Source organism: Pelobates fuscus, chromosome 7, assembly GCF_036172605.1.
Source record: "Pelobates fuscus isolate aPelFus1 chromosome 7, aPelFus1.pri, whole genome shotgun sequence".
NCBI classification, from domain to species: Eukaryota; Metazoa; Chordata; class Amphibia; order Anura; family Pelobatidae; genus Pelobates; species Pelobates fuscus.
Genome location: NC_086323.1, coordinates 180,523,202 through 180,548,360, shown reverse-complemented (window position 1 = coordinate 180,548,360; position 25,159 = coordinate 180,523,202). Strand labels below are relative to the sequence as shown.

The 25,159-nt window shown below is 42.5% G+C and overlaps 1 protein-coding gene across 1 annotated transcript in view; it reads left to right on the top strand.

The window, feature by feature from the left end:
- LOC134569254 (hsc70-interacting protein-like) overlaps positions 1-24,926 on the top strand; it is a 92,947-nt gene extending 68,021 nt beyond the window's left edge. The window contains exons 3-5 of the mRNA XM_063428169.1: positions 11,013-11,076; positions 24,677-24,750; positions 24,840-24,926. Coding sequence (XP_063284239.1) covers positions 11,013-11,076; positions 24,677-24,750; positions 24,840-24,926 — 225 coding nt within the window. The remainder of the gene's footprint in view (positions 1-11,012; positions 11,077-24,676; positions 24,751-24,839) is intronic.
- The last annotated feature ends 233 nt before the right edge of the window (positions 24,927-25,159 follow it).

Below are 25,159 nucleotides of genomic sequence, written 5' to 3'. Positions count from 1 at the left end.
ATTCAAAATTGGCATGGATCAGACCAGGGGTTCAAAAGTTAGTAAAAGTATATTTTGTTCCCCTGACTGGCAGCATATCAATCTGGCTCAAACAGGTTTTACAGAGGCCTCTATCCTGGAGACAAAGGGGAAAGTAATCCAATTATCCAGGGCTAGAGGCAGACTCCATTGAGCACATGGTTGCAAAAAGACATAAAACACTTTAAAATACATAAAGTCCCCTTTTACACATAACACACAGACATTTCACATATCCCCAGATAGCTGGGATCTGAGCGCACAAAACTACCGAATAGCGCGCCGATCCTATTCACACAGTTCAATTGCCATGGAGCCGAAGTCTTTAACTACACGAATGGGCTCCATGGCATAGCTATCTGGGTTAACACATTCACATAAAGTCTGGTCCATAGTCCAAAGGCAAGAGGCGGGCAAGCAGCCCCCTCCAAGGACACGTGGCGAGGTCGGTTTCGCCACAATCACCAGAGCTGGACACAGGGAATTGCATAGAGTGGGCAATAAACTGCCAGACCAACCCCCTCTGATTCCCCCTCCCCCCCCCCCTCCCCCCAGGGTTCTGCCCACTGAGAAACACCTAGTTTAGGGTCCTGGACTATCCATGGAGTTCATTTTTTTTGGTCAGCAACTTCTAGGAGACCTATACCATCTAAGACTCCCACAAGAATTCTATATGCGGTAGACACATGTAAGGAATTGTTTGTGTTTTTTTCCTATTTTATTTTATGTACCGTTTTGCAATTTGTTATCTGTATGTCATTTATTTCTGTATTTTGTACTCGGCACTGTAAATCCTTTTTGTCAGATTAACTGTTTACTTAATCAGCTTGTGTCTCTGTTCTCCAAAGGAAAGCTCAGGTAAACACGTTACCAAAAAGGGTTAATTATATGTGTTTGATCAGTAAAAGTAGAACTGTGATTCTATAATTCTCCTGTGCGTGGAGTAACCCAAGACGCCCGGGTTTAAAGGTCTTGGTGGTGGCAGTAAAGTGTGTACTACCGGGCTATTGTAGTAGGGATTGCAGGGGTTAATTGAGTGGTTGCTGGGAGTAGCAACAGGTAACCAGGGGTCTGGTGTCATTAACCCTGTCACTTCCACACTCTCCCCACTGTCTTGGCTGGGCCTATAGCCCACGCTCGTGACACTGTATTAGGTGGCCATTTTTGTTACATGTCACCATTGTGTTTTTTTTGTTTTTATTCTCTCCTTTTCTTTTTCTCTCCTTATTGCAACCACAGCAGGAAGGCTCAACTAGGAAGCCCACTTTATTAGCCAACAACAAAAAATTAAACCGTAAAAAGGAATATCTATATATCAGGGATCTTTTTCCTTTCTCTTTATTTTCTCCTTCCTTTCCTTTTTTTTTTTTTTTTTTTTCCTTTCTTTTATTTTATGTTAAGTAAACAGAAAATAACAGAACTTAGCTTACCAATGGAAAAAAAAAAAAAAACAGCCAATCTAAACTCCAAGAATCCTGTCCCTATTTTCACAATGCATTAAGTAGCTCCCCATCTCTTCCATCGTGTTACATCATCACACTCCGTCCATCCCGATCAGGAGTGCAGCCGCACACATTTTCTTAGCCATCAAGAGAGATTTAGCAAATGGAGGCCTACACGCATGATGAGCGTTTGAGGTCTCTCTCAATGGCTGGAGGGAGGTGCTGGAGAACAGAGTGTCGTAGATAAACCCAGTGCTGTCCACCATGAAAGTTTGAATCTCTTACTAGTTAGCATTAGGGGCCAGGTTGGCTATCACTGCTCTAGTTAGTGGACCCCAGTAATTAAATTGATTTGTGGGTTAGTAACATATAATGTGACTGCAGATAAGAACCATCTAGCCCATCTAGACAGCCCAATTTTCTAAATACTCTCTCATTCATCCTTATCTTATAGCTATGATATCCCACACATGCTTAAAGGAACACTATAGTCACCTAAATTACTTTAGCTAAATAAAGCAGTTTTAGTGTATAGATCATTCCCCTGCAATTTCACTGCTCAATTCACTGTCATTTAGGAGTTAAATCCCTTTGTTTATGAACCCTAGTCACACCTCCCTGCATGTGACTTGCACAGCCTTCCATACACACTTCCTGTAAAGAGAGCCCTATTTAGGCTTTCTTTATTGCAAGTTCTGTTTAATTAAGATTTTCTTATCCCCTGCTATGTTAATAGCTTGCTAGACCCTGCAAGAGCCTCCTGTATGTGATTAAAGTTCAATTTAGAGATTGAGATACAATTATTTAAGGTAAATTCCATCTCAATCTCTAAATTAAACTTAAATCACATACAGGAGGCTCTTGCAGGGTCTAGCAAGCTATTAACATAGCGGGGGATAAGAAAATCTTAATTAAACAGAACTTGCAATAAAGAAAGCCTAAATAGGGCTCTCTTTACAGGAAGTGTTTATGGAAGGCTGTGCAAGTCACGTGCAGGGAGGTGTGACTAGGGTTCATAAACAAAGGGATGTAACTCCTAAATGGCAGAGGATTGAGCAGACGGATGCTCCTAGCGCCTCTGAGGACTTCAAGCACTGCAGCAGACACCACAACCACCGAATCTGAGAAGCATAGGAATCCTCTCTAGCATATGAATGTTGTATACAGCCGAATAGGGAAAAAAAAAAACATGTGGATCGGTTTACACTCCTAGCAGTCAAACTGGAACAGCATACAATAAATCCTTCCCCAATAATGAGACAACACTATACTTTGAGGGTTAAACAGGAACTCCAGATTTATTCACACACTGTCTTATAAAGGATTCTCCCATGCAAGTGAGGGATTTACAATACACCAATCACACAATGGTTACATCCCACAGATTACCTGAGAGGTAATCCAATTATACATACAGTTTAAAACATACTTTTTAACCAACATTCATAACTCTAAAACCATACATCCAATTCACAAATTACATATCCACAATCAATCCATTCAGGGGAACAACATATCAAAAAATGGCATGAATCAGACCAGGGGTTCAGAAGTTAGTAAAATATCTTTTGGGCCCTGACTGGCACATGGCTATCTGGCCCAGACAGATTTTCAGAGTCTTCTATCCTGGAGAAAATTGAGAAGTAATTCAATTATCTCCCAGGACAGAGTCAGGACTCCATTATGCACATGGTGAGCACAAAGCATTAAAATACACACAGACACATTTTATACATAAAACACAGAAATGTCACATATCCCCAGATAGCTGGGATCTGAGCGCACAAAACTACCAAATAGCGCTCAGATCCTATTCACACATGAACCAGGTAATCCATTCCAGGGTGGTTATAGTCTTTGTAAAAGGGCTGACTTTGGTAACAAATATTCCCAGGTAATTGTAAAGTTCTGTTACAGAACTGGAGGGCCATAGTCACAGGGCAGGAGTCTAGCAATAAGTCCTCTCCAATGCCCAGTGGCAAATGGCAGTTTGTCACACAAGTCATCTGAAATAATCACCCCTAAATCCCTTTCCTCAGATGTTGAGGTTATAGCTCTATCAAATATTCTATACTCTGCCCTTAGATTTTTACGTCCAACATGCATTATCTTGCACTTATCCACATTAAATGCCTGTTGCCACAGCTCTGACCAATTTTCTAGTTTACCTAAATTATTTGGCTTATCCCTTCTGGAACATTAAAGGACCACTATAGGCACCCAAACCACTTCAGCTTAACGTCCAGCTAGGATTAACCCTTTCTTCTATAAACATAGCAGTTTCAGAGAAACTATGTTTATAATGGGGTTAATACAGCCTCTAGTGGCTGTCTCATTGACAGCCGCTAGAGGCACTTCTCACTGTGATTTTCACAGTGAGAAGACGCCAGCGTCCATAGGAAAGCATCAAAAATGCTTTCTTATGGACTGGCTGAAGGCACGCGCGGCTCCTTCCGCACATGCACATTCAGCCGATGAGGAGGAGGAGAGTTCCCCGCCTGGCGCTGGAGAAAGAGGTGAATTTAACCCCTTCCACCCCCTAGAGCCCGGCAGGAGGGGGTCCTTGAGGGTGTGGGCACCCTCAGGGCACTATAGTTCCAGGAAAACGAGTGTTTTCCTGGCACTATAGGGGTCCTTTAACCCTGATATATATCTTAGTATCATCAGCAAAAAACATACCTTATCATCACTATTAAAGGGAAACTCCAGTGCCAGAAAAACGATCCGTTTTTCTGGCACTGGAGGGTCCCTCTCCCTCCCACCCCCCAATCCCCGCTTACTGAAGGGGTGAAAACCCCTTCAGTGACTTACCTGGGGCAGCAGCGATGTCCCTCGCCGGTGTCTCCGCCTCCGCGACGCTCCTCCTTGTTATTACAATGCTTTCCTATGGGGTTTTGAGCGACGCTGGAGGTCCTCACACAGCGTGAGGACGTCCAGCGACGCTCTAGCACAGGAAACCTGTGCTAGAAACTAGGAAGTGACCTCTAGTGGCTGTCTAATAGACAGCCACTAGAGGTGGAGTTAACCCTGCAATGTAATTATTGCAGTTTATGAAAAAACTGCAATAATTACACTTGCAGGGTTAAGGGTAGTGGGAGTTGGCACCCAGACCACTCCAATGAGCAGAAGTGGTCTGGGTGCCTGGAGTGTCCCTTTAAACATATTAAAGAGAATGGGTCCAAGTACAGATATCTGAGGTACTCCACTGGTAGCAAGACCATGCTACAAATATACTCCATTGACTGGTAGTATAGGCTGCCATAAATAATCAGGAAAATTAAAAATTACGATAAGTATGAATAAATGTTTTCACTTTTCTGGCTAATAATGGCAGCATATACAAATGGGAATACCCAAGCTACAAAGGGAGGGACAGAAACATAAATAACTGCAAATCAAAACAATACAACATAGATTAAAGTTAAGGACTTAAGGGGGGCGGGTCCTGACAGCCAAGATGGCCAGACATGCCTCATGAGAGCTCTCAAGCCAGCGAGCACAAAAACGATTCTCCTAGTTAATCTCACTATGCCAGTAGCACAAGGTGCCCAAAAACTGAAACAAGACCACACAAGGAGCAGAGTGATATCTGTCCCACACCGACAAATGGACGGAGCACCTAAACCGGCTATGCGGCCTACACTAGAGCGGAGCCTGAGGCCTGGGGGAAGCGGCCGATCTCCCGGCATAGGTCCTGCTCACAAGTTTCACTCGGATGATGCCCTGCTACCCCCCCCCCCCCCCTCTGGACCTGCGGGGGATATCCCGGTCCTCGCTGGGGACAACTACCCCCACACAGCGGCTCAAACAAACGACCAAGCGTACAAGCCTCCAGGCGCCTACGAGAGAAGGCGGCTCAGAACACCCCCACCAAACCACCCAGGCACACCCAAGCATTTTTGGACCAGCTTCGTACCAGCCTCTGGAAATCGCTCCATACCAGGGCTCGACACTTCAAGCTGGTGATGCGAAGTGTGGTAGCGTGGATCCGCCCGGCGACCCGACGCCACCTGAGCAGAGGCCCACCTCGAGCTCCCAGAACAGCCTCCAGACGGAGTCATCCTCGGAGCTCCAGACGGCGGGAAACGGTAACAAGTATACCAGACTCTGACATCCGCCCTTACAAATGCCAAAGAGAAACAAAGCACAGACCCCCTGCTATCAACTCACCTTGGCGGAAGAAACACACATCACAGGGACAGGGATCTGACCCGAGCTGGAGAGTAAACGACCTGACGACGATGCAGCGCTGCAGAGAAATCCAGGTCTGGCAACACACGCACATTTTTAAAGGAGCACCCTCGGCACCCTGGAGCGGCGGCCTACCAGTCGTGGGCATCGGCTGATTGATACAGACTGACAGGGAGGTGCTGTGGCTCAGCGGTCAGTTAGTTAAACTGTGAAACCAGTTATCAATGAACCTCTCAAACTAAGGACCTCAAACTCTTAAGCTAGATATGTATGTATTATTTAACACAGTAAAGCCTAGATATGTTTGGCATGTACAATTCTATTTATACATAGCATTTGACAGGCTCCATAAGAAGTCTAGCATGCTCCCACTTATACCACGTGATTTGCCAGCCCCTGTGAGGGTTTGATTTACGTAAAACGGCCTGTGGCCACTTAAGTCAGGCTTAATTCTGCTTGTTTCCACCTCCCAACCTCTGACCCCAGCGGTACATTTAAGTACCTCAGCCAAATGTCATTTAAAACCGCTAACAGCTTGATAATTGCCCTCTGTGACCAACTCCTGATCTAGCAAATAAACGGTCTCATTGGCGAAGATTAAGCCCCATATGTAAAGCAGTTCACTTAACACAAATGCCGATGTACACACCGACAAGCATTACTTATTTTGTTTTAGTTTACGCTATTTAATCATATTTTGACAATTGTAACCGTTTCGTTAAACAAGATATACATTATACAATAATAATAAAAAATGTGCAAACTATCACGCCACTGCATAACTACTGTAACCTTGAAATACGCTGTTGTGGCGTCTGTTAATAATCTGTAACCACCTGCACAACCAAAATAAAGAATCAGCAGAGACCATTGCCACGAAAGCCCAAGATGCTGCAACTGCACGAATGGAGAGTGCCCTGATGTCCTTCGGTACAAGTAGAGATTGGCATTGATAAGCCTTCCAGATGGCTGCTACCACCCACTGTCTCAAGGTGGAGATGGAGGCCACATCGCCCTCACAAAAAAAAAAAAAAAAAAGACTTATGGAAAAAGCTTGTTCTTTCAAGATAGAGAGAGAACACTCTTAACACATCCAGATTATGCCTGGCCTGTGCTTCTGTAGAAGAAGGATAAGAGCAAAAAATAAGTAACAATATCATTTTTTTTTTTTTTTTTTATAAACTGATATTGTTGCCACCTGTCAGTGTAGCAGCATGTCATTATTGGGCTTTAAAGAATAACATATAGCAGGGGTTCCCAATTAATTTGTCCTGTGGGACCCATTGACATAATGTATCAGCATCCCCCCGCCCCACGGAAAAAAAAAATAATAATTGCGCCATTTTTTTTTTTTTTTTTTTTTAATAAATGTGCTGGTCTATGTCAAGGTGTGTATATCTGTGCTTGTATGTGCCAGTGTGTATGGATCTGACACACAGACACACACACACACATACTGTGTGTATGTATGTATCTGTGTGTCAAGGTGTGTATCTGTGTTTGCATGTGCCGGTGTGTGTCAAGGTGTTTATATCTGTGTTTGTATGCGCCAGTGTGTATCTCTGTGTCAGTGTGTATATGTATCTGACACACAGATATACTGTGGGAATATTTATGGGATGATATTAAACAGTCGAATCGCCCACTATTTCAATTCTCTCAGATCTTAGAGATCGTTATCATGTAAGTGAAATGTATTCCATACAAATAAAATCACAATTTGTTAAAAAAATAGATATAATTTATTGTGACAAATAAAATATTAGGCAGCATGCATGATAATAATCAGTGAATATTTAGTATAACATGATTATGCAATACAATGGCTATTGTGATGAGACCAACCTCACCACATTGCATTGGTGGAGCCTGGTTGCCCGCCTGCTGCCTTTTGGATTATGGACCGGCAGCTAAAGGGTTAATTTTACTGTGCAGAATAATTTATTTCTCCCTTTCTGCACAGCCGTTCGGTAGATTATATCTACCGAACAAACAGCCTGTTTGCAACCTCCCCAGAGCTGTGGGAAGCCGGCCGGCCCTGTAAATTGGCCACCCAGAAGCTGGAGTGTGCTGCCAATTTACCTCCCTGAAGCTGCGGTTAACTGCAGCTTAATTGCTTGTTACTGGGTGGCCGCTGTTACACTTAGCGGCCACTAGGTGGCAGTGTTCTGGAGCTCCCCGGGCAGCCAGCGCTTTTCTGCCCGGCTTTCATGCACCAAAATTGGACACTTTTACGTGCAGGCATCGCTGAACCTCCAGCCCCTGGTTCTAATTCGTATGGATTTGGTGAATGCATGGAAATTCGGTATTTTATGTTGGAAGAATGTTTTAACCCAGATAGCCATGCCATGGAGCATATTAGTGTAATTAGAGACTTTTGGCTCCATGGCAATTAAACTGTATTCGTGTGGTCTGAGTGCCATTCACCTAATAATGTGCACTCAGACCTGAGCTATCTGGGGATATGTTACATGTCTGTGTTTAATGTATAAAAAGTAATGTTGTGTATTATAAAGTGATAGTCTGTCTTTGTGTCCCCACGTGTGTAATGGAGTTTTGCCTTTGTCCTGGGAGATGATTGAATTACTTCTCCAGGGCAGAGGGGAGGAAGCCAGGATGCATTGTGGGGATGTTTTACTGCTGTATGTCCTGAAATGCTAAATGTCTGACAATTGTTACAGTCTTCCATCTGGTCCCCTAGGGGAGTGTCCACCAGGTGGGAGACCTGCATAAATACAGGGGCAGGTAGCCCTCAATAAACAGACCACTGCTTGACCCTCAACACGGAGCCTTGTCTCGTTCTTGGGGGGGGGGGGGGATTCACTGTATGCTGATAGGGACTGACTGCCAGGAGTGTAAGCCGCTTGGGAGCTTTTCCTGTTCGCAATTCGTGAGGTTCTAGTTCGGGAGTTTGGAGTGCTACCTTATTCCCTTGTATGCAGTTCGGGAGTTTGGTGCATTCACATATATCCAATTCGTGAGTTTTGGTGTTCTGCAGTAGCTGTGCCTGTCTCTCAGAAAGGGGCATATCGCCTAAACAGATTTGAACCCCTTGTCTGCTGAAACGGTCCGTTACAGCTATGTTAAAACATGTTCCAATGGCTAACACGGTAAAAATCTACAGCATCAATTGTCAAGACATTTATGAGGGTACAGACAGAAAGTAAAACTTCACACAGTGCAGCGAAGAGTCGTAAAACCTTGGCTAACAGTTAACTGAATAACCCTTTCAATGCTGGCTAGATCCTCCTAGGCATTTAATATCATATTCTTATGTAATTTTCAATCAAAATAACATTTAATCCAGCTCATTAATAATTTCCTGGAACCATCCAATAAGAATAGTCTACCAGATTCTAAAAGCCAAATTTTAATTTGCCTAAAAAGATATCTTATCTTATGTAGAACAAATCAATACACCTGGATAAAAACATCGGTATGCTAGCACGTGATATCACATCAATATATCATCATTCTTAATTCCACCTGCAGAATGGAATGTTTATAATTATATATTCTTTAGTTAACTAAGATGTCTAAATATTGAAATCTAACCGTGATTTATCCAGTCATATATCATGCTATGAGATTTTAAATTAATTTAGATTAATTAAATAAAACCAGCATAATTACCAGTTAAGTAGATGTTCTCCTCAGATGTTCTTAGGTAGCGAAGTGTCATGGAATGTTTCTTGAGTTGTGTCCAAGAGTGAATATCTGTCATGGATGTCTCTGCATGTCTGAATATGAAAGCCCAAACTAACTCCAACTTCCACTTCTCTTCCTTTTGTCCTAACTTTTAAAGGGCCAGACTCTCTGTACGTCATTACTTTATAAGGCCAATAGGAAACTGAAGGTGTGTATTTGGTCCATAGAGGACAGTCTCGCCTCACTAAACCTTCCTATCCAGGAAACCGTTAACTTTTCCTGATGAAGTTTTTGACTTCATTTGGCTTATCTATATGACTACCTATAACTTAAATGCTGTCAGTTCAAAGCATTTCTTTGGATTTTCTCCAGACAGTGCGTCGACAATTCCTGTTGTAATTTCTAAAATTGACAGTTATAAAATTAATTTCACCTTTACTTTACAATGGGACCTTGTAAAAATTTAGAAAGTAATATTGATTACTTAATCGTCTCTGTCACTAATGTCTGTGTTTAGAATTCTTTCTATTCCATTAACACTTAGATATAGCCTTCCATCCCCTTGCCTCATTCTTATCACTTGGCTTGTTTATATAATGCATGCCTTAGCTCAGGCTAGTGTTTAGTTACAAAAGGCAATTTATGTGTCTTTGCTAGCCTGAAAATAGCAAAATGGAGTCTGCTCTGTTCTGAGTGACTCTGACAATATACACTTTTGATTTCTATTTTAGCACTAAATGTCTGCCGATAAAAATATCCTGACCATACATACAAACAGACTGATACATACTGGCACATACACTTAGACAGGAACGAACAAACGAATGAGCGCGAACACACGCACTCTCTCTCACTGACAAGAACAGATACTCACAAATTTTTTTGTTAAACATTTTACTCCACCCAGCCCCTCTACCATTAGGAGTGCTGGCATGGAGTCCCTGGGGTCCAGTGGAGCTGCTGGGTGACTGGAGAGCAGTTTCTGTGGTCCAGTGGGAAGGCTAGCGTGCGGGCGGCGAACGAGCAGTGAACTCCCTGCTCATCTCCCTCGCGTGCCTCTTAGGGATGCCGGAATAACGTCATATTCCGGCATCACTGCTGTGCTCGCGAGGGAGCTGAGCAGGGAGATCACTGCTCCCTTGCCACCCGCCACTATTTTGTTTTCACATATTTTTGGCGGAACCCCAATTGGGAAATGCTGACCAATAAAATCAAATTTGGTCGATATTTGCTCTGTGTGAATACTTGGTGAGAATTTGGTGTTATTAGTACTGCCAGTGCATGTTTAACCAAATGCTTAAAATAATACACTTTGTGTATTGTATGTATTGTGCTGAAAACTCAAAAAAAAACAAAAAAAAAAAAAACTAAAACACACAAAGAAGCGAATATTTCTCAAATCGGTAAAAATATATGTTTCATTAAATGTAAAACCGATTTCGGTTGTCCTTTTTATAAGAAGCAATTCTTGGATAGGCATTTCTATTGTGTTCGGTTCTATTATAGATCAAACCAATACTTTATAGTGTGTGTGTTTGTATAAAGGGGAAAACTGCAGATTTCAGTGGATATTGACACTTTCCTCTCTCCACACCTTTATATCCCTTAGTACCCTGTCCTATGTATATACTATTAATGTTATAATATTTAGTTAAGTGACTCTTGCATATATCATTCTAGTAATTACTGTGTACTCTATATCTGTTGTAATAGGGGGAAGCCGCAAACGAAGAAACATGCCCTCCTCAGAACAATGAAAGTGAAGAGAGTGAACTGGGTATGATCATCCTGTTTATATATTTCTGGGAGCTTTCAATCTTTTTTTTTTTTGTTATTCTTTATTTTAGTTGTGTTTAGGTTAGACATGTACGTTTGCAATTCCACAACAGCAATTGCGAACTTAATAAATAGACATAGGAAGACAATTGTTGGCATTTGATGGTCCTCCACATTTTTGTTAAAGTGTATGTATGTATGTATGTGTATATATATATATATATATATATATATATATATATATATATAATCTCAAGAGGGTATAACTTGTCATAAACTTATTGCACTACACATATCTTTTTTTTTTTTTTTTTTTTTTCTTTATTTTTGATATGCAGGTAGTTACAACAGTGCCTGTATCACCACAACGGCATCCGCAGGCTCAAGTTTCATGCACATAATATAACAGTGTTGTGGCTTGTTGGATTTACATATAATTTTTAAAAATAATGCGGTATAACGAGTCGAGATATATATTTAAACAGAGTAAACAGTGTTTAGCTTATTATGTTTCTTTTTTTTTTTTTTAATTCTTTATTTTTGTTGTGCGTAAGAAAATAACATTTGCCTGTGAGGTACCCCAAAGGTAGTCCTCCAGCACAATACAAACATCTGAACATTGGGGTACAGGGTAAATCCAGCACATTTTTATATAACAATGGGAATGGTCTAGCTTGACGTTGTTTAGCGTGACACAACATATTTTACTTATATGGTTTGCATTTAACGCTTGCATAAAATGTTCGCATGGAAAAGGTGCTTACACCAGTTGCATTAGGACGGTTGCATAGTTTAGTTACATAAAAAAAATAAAAAAAAATAATAATAATAATAAAAAAATAAGAATAAAAATAAAAATCGCGTAGACCACGTATACATATCATTTGTGTAGAACGAGTGCATGGGAAGTGTGCAGTAAACATTGGTGCAGGTCAGTTGCATAGGATGTTGCATAGAATATTTGCCTATAGTAAGTGTATGGCCCGTTAGCCTCTATCGTTTACCCGTAGTGGTGGCTTAGGCCGTTTGCTTGTGACAGTTGCACCCCACTGAGTGCCATGGTTTAGGTACAATCAATTAGGGTTAGGCTGCCAGTGGTTAACAGCTTATTATGTTTCTAAAACCAAAACCGTACACAAATTTCCAAGCCAGACACCTGCTTGTGGCATCCTGATACCGTTGGCATTCAGAGTTTGAATATAAGAGTAAAACACTGACATGGTATAAACATTTGTAACAGTGTGTGATGCTGTGCCACCAAGCCTAGTGTAGTTGAAAAATCAGGCTTAAACTATAACATCAACAAGCAATATGTTAAACTAGCACATGTTTGTCTCGAGATTGGAGAGAGCTTAGGAGAGATAGTGTGGTGAGGGTGCTTGTTGTATAAGCTCATCTACCGTGTGGTGAGGGTGCTTGTTGTATAAGCTCATCTACCAGGTGGTGTGATTATCAGCACCTTTCGTTTTTTACGTTAGAGTGATGTTGAGTAAATCATAAGGTTAGTCATTGCGAGTGGCATTAGCAAGTAGTATGTATACATGAGGTAAAGTGACATGACCGACATAGTAACCAGTTGAATTGCACATCATCAGAACAGGCTGATATGTCCACCTATACCTGGGTGTGAAGCTTACAAATAGCTAGAGCCTTCCTCGCCAATAAGGTTATGGATTAGTGATCCCAAGGGTAAGTATGCTAAACTAATTTGGAAACAAGATATTGAGGGGTATGCTCAGAGAGGCTCAGCATGTTATCTCTAGGTCCTGAGTGGCACTCACCCCCCCCCCCCCCACCCCCCACCATGGCCACCGGTGTGAGCAGAGTTGTATGCTACGTTAAATTGCAAGTACCCAGCGCTAGTAGGATAGTGGGCATTGGGATCAGTACTTAGTGTGTACTTACAGGTATGAGGCAGAGAGAGAGCAAAAAACAAGAAAAGCAACATGTGTAAAATCGAAAATAACTTTGCCCTTTTGCTGTGAATAGAGTCCACTGCTGCCTATATTAAATATGTCTGCAGTGTATGTGAAGTCCGCAAGTGTCCCAGCGGAACCCAAAGTAGGTGTTGGACTCCGGTAGCCAATTTAAGGTAGTCCCCTAGCCGACTCCAGATCTCGGGGCATGCTGCCTGGTTGCAGGGATCTGCTTGGTGGTATGGTGTAGCCAGCAGCTCCGTACGATGCATGAGGTCTCTGCGACTGCGAGATCGGAGCTCCGCTCCGGTGAAGTGGACTTGCTATTGTGAGGTGTTGTGCTGCGGGTCGTGGTGTCGCTTCTGGGCGATGTCTCACATCACTCACATATTCTTGCACAATATCACTTTTAAATTTTAAGCTAAAACTGATGTCCTTTTCCCCTCACTATATTTTTCAATTATGTGGCAGAAGTTTAGACACCTAAAAGGATGAATACTATATATTATTTTATAGCTACAAAGGGGAAAAGAACATCTGATAGATGTCACTCTAAAGCAGGGGTAGGCAACCTTTTAGCAGCACCGTGCCAATATAGGATTGTGATGTCCCGTAGCGTGCCGTCCTATTTTTTTTTTTTTTTTTTTCAATTAAGGTGTGTATGCTGCCGTATTCTGCTTGTGTTATTTTTACTGTAATTGCTTTGTATCGTTGTATATGTGCGTATATGCAGGGCCGTCTTTAATATTGACTGGACCCTGGGCAAAGCATTTGCTTGGGGCCCCCTGGACCCTGTCCCCCCTTCCTCCTCCCCAGGCGTGCAATCACGTCCTCCACCCCAACGCTGACACACACAGACATATACACACACACACACAGACATATACACACACACACAGATATGCTGACACTCACACACAGATATGCTGACACTCACACACAGATATGCTGACACTCACACACAGATATGCTGACACTCACACACAGATATGCTGACACTCACACACAGACATGCTGACACTCACACACAGACATACTGACACACACCCCGATATACTGACACACACACACACTGATGTACTGACACACACACACACTGATATACTGACACACACACACACACACCGATATACTGACACACACACACACACTGATGTACTGACACACAGACATACAAATACTGACACACACAAGCATTCTAACACACACAAAATTTACACTTTAAAACCAACCCTCCAGTTTCCTACCTTTCCTGCTGGTGGCTGAAGGTGTTGAGAGTTGGGGGTCTGGCTCTCTTGGCCAGCCCCCCTCCACTCTGCCTACTCTTCTTTCCCACGCGCTCCTCTCTTTGTGGGAGGAAGTGATGCACGGCTGTCCCTTCCTCCCAGCCTGCTGCCGAAAATCAAGGGGTCCACTCGCGCTGTTAAAGCGCCTCAGCGCGTGACCAGACCCCTGCTGACAGAAGCCCACCGAGTGGCCCTTTGTGCATGGGCCAGCCGGTGGGCCTCCTTAGTGTGCGGATTACCGGCCGGGGGGTGAGAAATAGTTGAGGCCAGCGGGGCTCACGGTGCAGCTGCCCCATTTGCCCGAGTTAAAGACGGCCCTGCATATATGAGCTATTATATTGTATATGTTCATGAGTAGTTTATGGTATTGTGTATGATACATATGAATGTAAGCTGTGTATGAGGGCTGCTTGTGAAATTGTGTGTGTGGATGGATATGTCACATTGTGTGTTTGGTAGGGTGTGGGGGTTGTTTGGGGTATTGCATGTGAGAGGCTGCATGTGTGCATGTATGTGGATTGTTAGTGTTGTTGCGTTTGTTCGGATTGTGTGTATGTTTGTGTGTGGGCTGTCTGTATTATTTGTATGGTGGGAAGGGTTATTCTGCATTTCTGTGTATATCTAGCAGTGTGGGTGACTTCCCTGGGTTCCAGTGGGGACCAGGCCGGCCAGGTACATGTCAAAGACAGGAGCGTGCTGCTCTACTACTGTGTGGATTCCCATTCACAAGTGCTGGGAGGAAGTGATCTGAGATGTGCTGCTATGCATAAATTGAGGATTGCCCTTCACCACCTTTTCGGATTACCAGATATCTGAAGTTTTACTGGGACTCCTGATAGGCCAGAGCCTGTTTGGCTCTAGCAGCCTTGAGTGCCGTGCAAAGGCACCTCGAGTGCCGTGCATGGCACTAGTGCCGTAGGTTGCTGTGGCTTCCCAGCTGAAGCTGATTACATTTGTGAAAGAAGAGTATTGAACATGTGTGTTTTACATGATGGTGGAACACATGGTGGAATCAGCATGTGTTCCAGTGACTTCAATTAACGGAGACCACCAATATCCGGAAGTGACAGACATGCCGCCGGCTGTGGAACGCACGTTGCGTTCCAAGCGCAAGCCGAAACCCGGAAGTATAATGAAGGCGGGAGTTAAGACATTCCTTTTAGACATTACTGGAAGTGTGATTCACCTACGACATTGTATGTATTTTTTCATTTAGTTACATTATATGATCATACATTGCAAAAGCTTGCCACAACGTCAATGTACCCCATCTTTGGCAGGTCCTACTCTCACAGTCTAATGTCTGAGAGAGATTGAGAGAGAGAGAGATTGAGAGAGATTGAGAGAGAGAGAGAGAGAGAGAGATTGAGATTGAGAGAGATTGAGAGAGAGAGAGAGAGAGAGAGAGATTGAGATTGAGAGAGAGATAGATTGAGAGAGAGAGAGAGAGATTGAGAGAGAGAGAGAGATTGTGAGAGAGAGAGAGATTGTGAGAGAGAGAGAGATTGTGAGAGAGAGAGAGATTGTGAGAGAGAGAGAGATTGTGAGAGAGAGAGAGATTGAGAGAGAGAGAGAGAGATTGAGAGAGATTGAGAGGGAGAGAGAGGGAGATCGCCGATAATACATACCAGGACAGCCAGGCCCATTCCTGGAGGGCACACAATAAGCTCTTACCTTCCCAGCAGCTCCCCAGTCTAACTCTCGCTAGTCCTGCAGGCCGTAAGAACGTTGCCACGGGTTACCATGGCAACGCTCTGCGCTGCACACAGGCCACAAGATTTAATCTCCTCCCCCCATTTTACACAAATCACATACCTACAGAAACACACACACTCTGCATTATATACACACACTATGCGCACACACTGCATTCACTATGCACACACACTGCATTCACTATGCGCACACACTGCATTCACTATGCGCACACACTGCATTTGATACCGGAGAAACTGACGGAAGCGAAGCACAGAGAGATGGACACAGGTTTCTTCAGGAAGGAAGAGATTCTTTATTGGATCACCGATCGGGACTCAGAGGGACTAACGTCACCAAAATACAACAAGTTCTGAGCCCCGGACAATAGTGCAGGCTCCTTATATAGGCACATAACTCCTCCCATATTAAGCTCCACCCGCACATTCTCTTGACCAATCAATACAAATAAGAATTAACTTCCTGCTTGACCGCATGGCTTGTCCAGCACAATGGAGGAGGGGAATACTACATCCTGTATTCTTGCACATGCTCCGTACACTACTGATCGTATCTTGCCTCGTGCAACCAACTGATCGATACGTCAGCATATGCACGTACACATGCCACGTGGTAATCTCGGCCTACTAAATTTATTTTTACCGAGATTCCACCACACATTCACTATGTGCACACACTGCATTCACTATGCGCACACACTGCATCCACTATGCGCACACACTGCATCCACTATGCGCACACACTGCATCCACTATGCGCACACACTGCATTCACTATGCGCACACACTGCATTCACTATGCGCACACACTGCATTCACTATGCGCACACTATATGCACTCACTGCATTCACTATATGCACACGCTGCATTCACTATATGTGCGCGCTGCATTCACTATATGTGCGCACTGCATTCACTATATGCGCGCGCTGCATTCACTATATGCGCGCGCTGCATTCACTATATGTGCGCACTGCATTCACTATATGCGCACACTGCATTCACTATATGCGCACACTGCATTCACTATATGCGCACACTGCATTCACTATATGCGCACACTGCATTCACTATATGCGCACACTGCATTCACTATATGCGCACACTGCATTCACTATATGTGCACTACACACACTGTACACCCTCACACAGTGAATCCCCCACATACAGTACACTCCCACCAACACAGAGTACATCTTTGCATACACACAGTGCACCCCTCACACATATCATCTATTCACCCACACACACACTTCTTCCCACGCACTTTTACCCCCCACATACATGCTTAACCCTATTACACACCATATCTTATATATATATATATATATATATATATATATATATATATATATATATATATATATATATATATATCTACAGCTCCTTGATAAGCAAACAATGCAACCCCAATACATATATACTCCCAATGCAGCCCCTAGATGCACACGCACACACTTTACAGGCCCTTGCAACACACACACACACACACACACACACACGCAAATTGCTATTTCTATTTAAATCCATCCAGCCTTTGGCATCCACTACAGAAACACACACAGCTCCCCTGTCTAAACACACTGCATCCACTACATGTGGCATGTATATTTTGTGCATTTACCTTTAGAAATAGTTTATTTTTCCAAAATGGTAAATGTACAGAATATCGGTAAGTTATTGGCTATCTGCCTGAAAGTTAACAGATTGTCGGCTCTAAAAAATCAATATCAGTCGATCCCTAGGCTGTGATGTAAACTCTGCATTTTCTCTGAAAAGACTGAGTTTACTGCAGAAAGCCTGAAAGGAATGATTCTACTCACCAACGAAACAAATATAAATGCTAATTTTGGTCAGGGTTTGTTACTAAGTGGCTACTAAAAAAGACTGGACATACCCCATTTTGAATACTGTGGGTTGGCCAATTTTACAAATGGTATGCCATGATGGGGTTAATTGCCGTTCCTGAGTCTCAAAGACCACATAGGACTAGCAAACAAATCTGGCAAACATCAATCAATGTGCAAACATAGAAAAGGGGAAAGCACTAAATTTGACTCCCTGCAAATATCCAAAAACCCATAAAACATGTACATGGGGGGTACTGTTGTACTCATGAGACATTTCTGAATATGAATGTGTATTTTACTTCAGTAAAATCTAACAGTATTATGACATTCACCGTTAAAATGTAATGTAGAACTTGAAAAATAACATTTCTTAATTTTTCATTCTTTTTTTTTTTTTGATTTTATTAATATTAAATTATGTAATCTGAAATGTGTGCCCTCTGACTTCTGAACAAAATGATATATAAGTGTGGGTGCATTATGGTTGTACCACATATAGCTCAAATTCCAGGTTTTGTTTACATTTTGTTTTGAGAGAGAAAGTAAGAGAGATATAGATATATAGACTGGTGTGCAGATTTTTGTTTCACATTGTATTAACTATCCACAGACTTCAGGTGGAAGGGGTTTTCAATCACAATTTTTCCCCACCATAACCTTTTTTTTGGATTTTGCTTCCCAAGCACTACCAAGCCTCAATAAGCAAACCAGTAACCAACCTCATGCTGATGAGTTGCATTAACAACGAAACAGCTGTCCATGAGTGGTTCACTGGTTTTGCATCTTTTCCTAAATTGTGTTCCAAGCAGTTGTATACTGCAAACACAGATTAAAAGGAATCCATGTTTAAAATGGAATGAGGCAAAAATTAGATTCTTTGTTAAACTAATTTGCATATGCTCACCCAGAATCCTTTGCGTTTGCAACATCGCTGCAGTTTGGGGCTTGACTGGTGTGCAGATTTTTGTTTAACATTGTATATATAGAGAGAGAGATAGGGATATACATTTGCTCCTGCACACAAGCTCAAATGTCCCTTATTAGCCGGGTGCCAACCAAAAAAACAGCTTAAATATCCAGAAAACTATAAGTAAATGGTTGCACTCACGCGTTTTAAAAGTCCAAAGTTTAATGGAAAGTAATGAAAATATCCAAGATCGACGTTTCAGTCCTATCAGACTTTCATCAAAATCATAAAAATACTATGACATGCAAAGGCATTATATATACCTAACATAATTAACATAATTATTCCAATTTAGCAACTTGAAAAAAATAAGTGAAATTAAAGGAATAGCTTACCCCCGGTGAAAATCGCCATGTTTTACGGGTTTTCCTCAGTGCACCTGTGCAAACAGTCTCCGCCCTTCTAGTGACGTCATCGCGTGATGACGCATGCCGTACGTCACCATGGCGACGCCTACAACTAATGTGTCGCCATGGAGACCGGGACGTAACGGGAATCAGAGAATAATATAGTTTTTTCTTTTTTTTTTTTTTTTGTAAATTTTTCTTTTATTATGGCACATGCGTTATGGGGTACAGAATAAAGAGAGGAGGCAATGTGGGGTAACACAGGTTAATGATAACAAGAAGGCATTTAGTGCACTCCGAAGAAAGATTGCCATATTTTTTGTGTTGTAAAACATCATGGGAAGAGTATAATGATACAAGCTTGGTAACTATAATGAGTTAGGTTAAGTTAAAGAGAGTAATTGCTGCTTAAGTGTTTATGAAGTATGCAGATTCATCCAAACATTAATAGCCTGTTTGAGAATGGCCATGTTTTTAACCCTTAGTGTACTTTAAGGTTAGACATGCTTTGTTGTTGCTAACAATCGGTAGATACCACACAGCATCAACAACATATATAGACATGACATATATAGATACTACTTCGCTGAACTGTAAAGTAGGTGCTAGAGTAACTAAGATCTGGCTAACGTTGTGGTCAATTGCTGAAATGCAGTGAGAGGGTTAATAAAAGGAGTATTCAACATTTGTAAGTATTGCTAAGCATACTCGTTGCGTTAATGTTAGTGAAAGGCTCTGAAAGCAGGCAAGAAGGTATACATGTCCACTGGTATATGAAAGTCATACATTGAAAATACAGTGCTAGTTTGTTTTAAAAATTAAATGTTTGTTTAGGCTGTAGACCCTCAATTGCATAAATAAGTAGCTAGAGAGACATTTGTAGTAAACATTAAGCAGTGTCGTTAGTAATGAGCGGTATCTCGAACAATAAAACGCGTTTAAGATGATTATCTTTTCTATTTAAATGCTAGGCTAGGTAGACTTATGTGCTTGTCAGTAATGCCTAAAGTTATGAGAGGTCATGCAATAGTACAGTTTCGAGAAGGGTATACAGTATACTCATTTAGCAGGTTACATTTGTCACGTTCTCGTAGACCTAAAATAGAAGTGGTTATGTCAACAGAACATTAACAGAAGTCAGGCTGTGGCATTCACATACAACAGGCATGGCAATTTTAACAGAATTAGGAGTGTGTGAGAGCGGTTAGGCTCAGCCATCAAGTGTGGTATAAGTGCATGTAAGTAAGTAGCAGAGTTCACATGGTTTAAATGTGGGCTATGGCTGGAGGCCATATGATGAGACAGTCCCCATGGATCTAGCCAATGCCCGTTCTGGAGGTCGTGGATGCGGATCCGAAGCGGGGTGCTAGGGAGGTGCTGGTCCGTTGTGGCATCTTCGGTCCTTGCAGTGGTAAGAGGTGGTTGCTGGCTAGGTGCGTGGTTGGTGACTGAGCGCCTCTTCCCTGCTGGTCTGTTTCAGCGGTGATGGCTGTGCGGCGGGCGGGTGATGCCGGCGATACTTGTGCCGCTCCTGTGTCAGGTAGGCGCATGGTGGTCAGCTGGTCGGAGGTGCGCTCGGGGCTTTCGGGTGATACGGCTTGCACCTTACCGCTTATGTGTAAGTAGTTTGGGGTGCCCAAGTTTGTGTGATCTGTCTCTGTTTTAGTCGCTTGTCTGTGCTTGTGTGGGCGAACGCCCGCTTGGAGTGCTTGTAGTGGGGCACCATAATAGCGTCGGCGGGTCAGCAGTCGAATCCACATGGCCACTGCCCGTGCCGCTTGAAGACTGGGCATGCCCCTGCTGCATTGTAGCTTGTAGAAGGCCGAGCAGAGCCTGTCGAGGGCCTCTAGGAAGGGAGGGCTGCACACCTTTGCTCGTGGCTCCCCTCTGTGAATCATGGCGGGCGGCCATCTTGGACACGCTCCGCCTGACTCCTGCTTGCTTCTCCCGGTTGTGTGTGCTTGAGTCTGGTCAGCCTGTTTGGTCCGTCCAGCTAGTAGGACCGGGATATCCCCCACCGGTCCGGGGGGGGGGGGGGGGGGGGGGGGGGCTGGAACCCTGCTTTGTCGTTGCAGAGCGGCTGCCTTGTCCGGGATCCGGTGTCGGAGATTATGCCGGTTTTCCTGCCCGGGAAGCAGGAGCTTGAGTCTCCTGCGTCTACTTAGGTCGACGACCAGGCTCCGCCCCGACATTTCTATAGTTATAATGCCAATTAAAGTGAAGGAAATGCAACCTAAAGTTACATGCCCAAGCTGTTTCTTATAGAGTGACTAAATAGTCAATAGTGCAAATATTATTTATAAAAGTGCCCATGTGTAAACAAAGTGCTTTAACTAAGTCAAAAAGTGCCAACAAGTGCTTAACGTGACAAATACATTTTGAAGTGCAGAGATGTGTATACAAATCTACTTCAATAGATTACAATATTGCCAAATTGTAATTATATATATAAGTAAAAAGACTAAACACATAATTAAAATATTTGCAACATATCAATAATTCTGAAAAAATATTCAATTAAATACAGTACTAATAATGAGACACAATTACTTTATAAGCTTCAACATTAGCGTTATGATAGAGCAAAAAACAAAACAGGTATAAACTGTACCTGTGACGTGAGTCTAATTTATGCTTCACTTGCTACTATCAATGCCACATTTGTGGCCAGTGGCTCAAAACTGTATTAATTGAAGATACTACACAAAAATTAATTTAAAAGAAAACTTGATATTAACTGGAGCTTAATAACCCAATGTTTTACGGGTACAAAAAGTTACTTTGAACAGCACAATGGATAATCAACTAATTTAGGGTTGAGATAACATACCCCTATTTAGAGGAACGGACACTATATTGGAGATAAGCATTAAAGACTTGATATTAGATGTGTGTCTCATTATTTGACTGGTTATATCTAGATCATAAAAAGGAGTGAAACAAAATATGTTCGTTCAAGCCTTTCGGAGATACTGTGTCCAATTTGTGGATCCAAAAAGTTTATCTATTCAATAGTGCTTTTCCTCGGTCTCCTGCCCTATTGGACTGAGGGATATGGTCAATGGCAACTTCAAGGCGGTTAACGGGTGCTTGAATTCCAAAATATGTTTGGCTACTGGCTTGTCCGAGGACCCATCCCTGTACGCCAACCTAATACGGAACCGGTGCCCCCTGATTCTCTCGCATAATGCGGTTTCTGTCTTTCCAATATATGCTAAGCCGCACGGGCATGTCAATTTGTATACAACGTGCGTTGTTTTACATGTGATGGTCCTCCTGATGGTATACTGCTTCGTTGTATGAGGGTGAGAAAAAGTTTTCGATGGCGTCATGTGGCCACATGTGACGTACCCTAAGCAGCGTACACAACCCCGGTTTTGGACAGTGATGTTTTCCATGTAACTTGAAATTGGGTCCGTTTTGACTAAAAGATCTTTGAAATTCTTGTTTCTTTTGAAACAAATAAGCAGTTTTTCATGAAAGACCTTGGGGAGAGTATCATCCGCGGCCAGAATTCTCCAATTCTTTCTGATGGTTGTAGAGATAGTTTTGGTGGACTGATGGTATGTAGTGGGAAAAAACTATTTCTGGATCACTTCACCATTAGATATTCCTTCTTTGGATTCTCATGGTTTTCTCGCTTCATTTAAGGCTTCATCCAGGATGGTGCGCTCGTATCCCCGTTGCAAAAATTTGTCCGTCACTTCTGACAGCTGTCTTTCTTTAATGGTAACGTTTGAATTATTCCACATCACCCTTAGGTATTGTGCTTTAAAGAGCGACTTTATCAGAGCTTGTGGGTGGGCACTTTGTGCATATAACAGCGTGTTACGGTCGGTCGTCTAAGTATATAGGTTGTATTCCAACCTATTTGTCCCGACTGTTAGTTCCACGTCCAAATACTTCACCTTCTCAGCACGGATATGTGATGGCAGTCTGATTGGTGTTGGTAATTTGTTAAGTCCCTTCACCATAGCATTTGCTTCCGATTATGTGCCTTTCCATGTGATTAACAGGTCATCTATATGTATTAGGTGACCATATGGGGCCAAAATATGTAGTTTCTCATATACATGGGGGCCATTGACGCCCCCATCAAAGTACCGGATACTTGCAAGTACCATTGGTTCTCGAAGCGGAAGTAATTCTTTTCTAGAGTAAGTGCCAAGATTTTATATATATAGATATCTCTGTATCTCTGTCTGTCTGTCTCTCTGTCTGTCTCTCTGTCTGTCTCTCTGTCTGTCTCTCTGTCTGTCTCTCTGTCTGTCTCTCTGTCTGTCTCTCTGTCTGTCTCTCTGTCTGTCTGTCTGTCTGTCTGTCTGTCTGTCTGTCTGTCTGTCTGTCTGTCTGTCTGTCTGTCTCTCTGTCTGTCTCTCTGTCTGTCTGTCTGTCTCTCTGTCTGTCTCTCTGTCTGTCTCTCTGTCTGTCTCTCTGTCGGTCTCTCTGTCGGTCTCTCTGTCGGTCTCTCTGTCGGTCTCTCTGTCGGTCTCTCTGTCGGTCTCTCTGTCGGTCTCTCTGTCGGTCTCTCTGTCGGTCTCCCTGTCGGTCTCTCTCTCTCTCTCTCTCTGTCTCTGTCTCTCTCTCTCTCTCTCTCTCTCTCTCTCTCTCTCTCTCTCTCTCCCTCCCTGTCTCTGTCTCTCTCTTTCTCTCTCTCTCTCTCTCCCTTTCTCTCTCTCTCTCTCCCTTTCTCTCTCTCTCTCTCTCTCTCTCTCTCTCTCTCTCACTGTCTCTCTCTCTCACTGTCTCTCTCCCTGCCTCTCTCTCTCTCTCTCTCCCTGCCTCTCTCTCCCTGTCTCTCTCTCTCCCTGTCTCTCTCTCTCTCTCCCTGTCTCTCTCTCTCTCTCCCTGTCTCTCTCTCTCTCTCTCCCTGTCTCTCTCTCTCTCTCTCCCTGTCTCTCTCTCTCTCTCTCCCTGTCTCTCTCTCTCTCTCTCTCTCTCTCTCCCTGTCTCTCTCTCCCTGTCTCTCTCTCTCCCTGTCTCTCTCTCTCCCTGTCTCTACAATACAGTTAGAACGAAATAACACGTTTTATTTTTTAATTATTTATTTTTAATTTTTTTAACATTTACATATTTTTTATATTATATATAACAATTACGTAGGTACAAGATTATTTGAATAGCAGGTAGATAACGAACCCAAACAAGGGGCCCGCAATACAAGATAGCTATACCCAATTACCTGCAAACATGTTGTATACCCATTTTAATGACAATGTTGAAAGCAAATGAGAATATGTAATAATGTACAAATATCCTGTATGTATTGTGAAACACTTGTTATCTGTATGTACCTTACAAACTACAAATAAAAAAAAAATGTAAGAATGTCAGTCAAATTAGACACAATAAATGTTTTTTTTTTTTTTTTGTCAAAAACAAAACAAAAAACACTTAGATCTTAGATTACAATCAGGCAAACACAAATTCTATGTTTTATTTCAGTTCAGAAGTTGGACAAATGCCCGTAAGTGTTTTTTTTTTTTTTTTGTTTATTTTTCTTCCCTATTACTTTTCAGAAATTGATAACGAAGGGGTGGTTTCTCCTGATGACGATGATGAGTTTCAGCAGATGGGAGAGGACAATGTTGAGGTAATTAAATGCAAAGCACAATTAAGAAAAAAAAGTTATCCCCTAAACAAGTTTAAACCGTCTGTCTTGATTTTTATCTATTTTCACAGCTTACTGAAGAAATGATAGATCAAGCTAATGAAAAAAAAATACAAGCAATTGCAGCTTTAGTAGCTGGTAAGTTCTCTACATTGTGATGTGTAAGCTTTCCATAACTGCCCAGTTTCTACATATCATCTTTCTGTCACATACAAAGTTTCCCTAGACTCAGCTGGTAAGCTTGCACTTTATTGGCCATTGGAGTAATACTAAAATCTTCCTGTTATTTAAATATGCAAAGGGGTTTTGCATAGAGCACAGAACCTTATTTTTATTTTTTTTGGTATGCATTTGGGTTGGTTAATACCATAACCAAGAGTAGTGCAAGTTT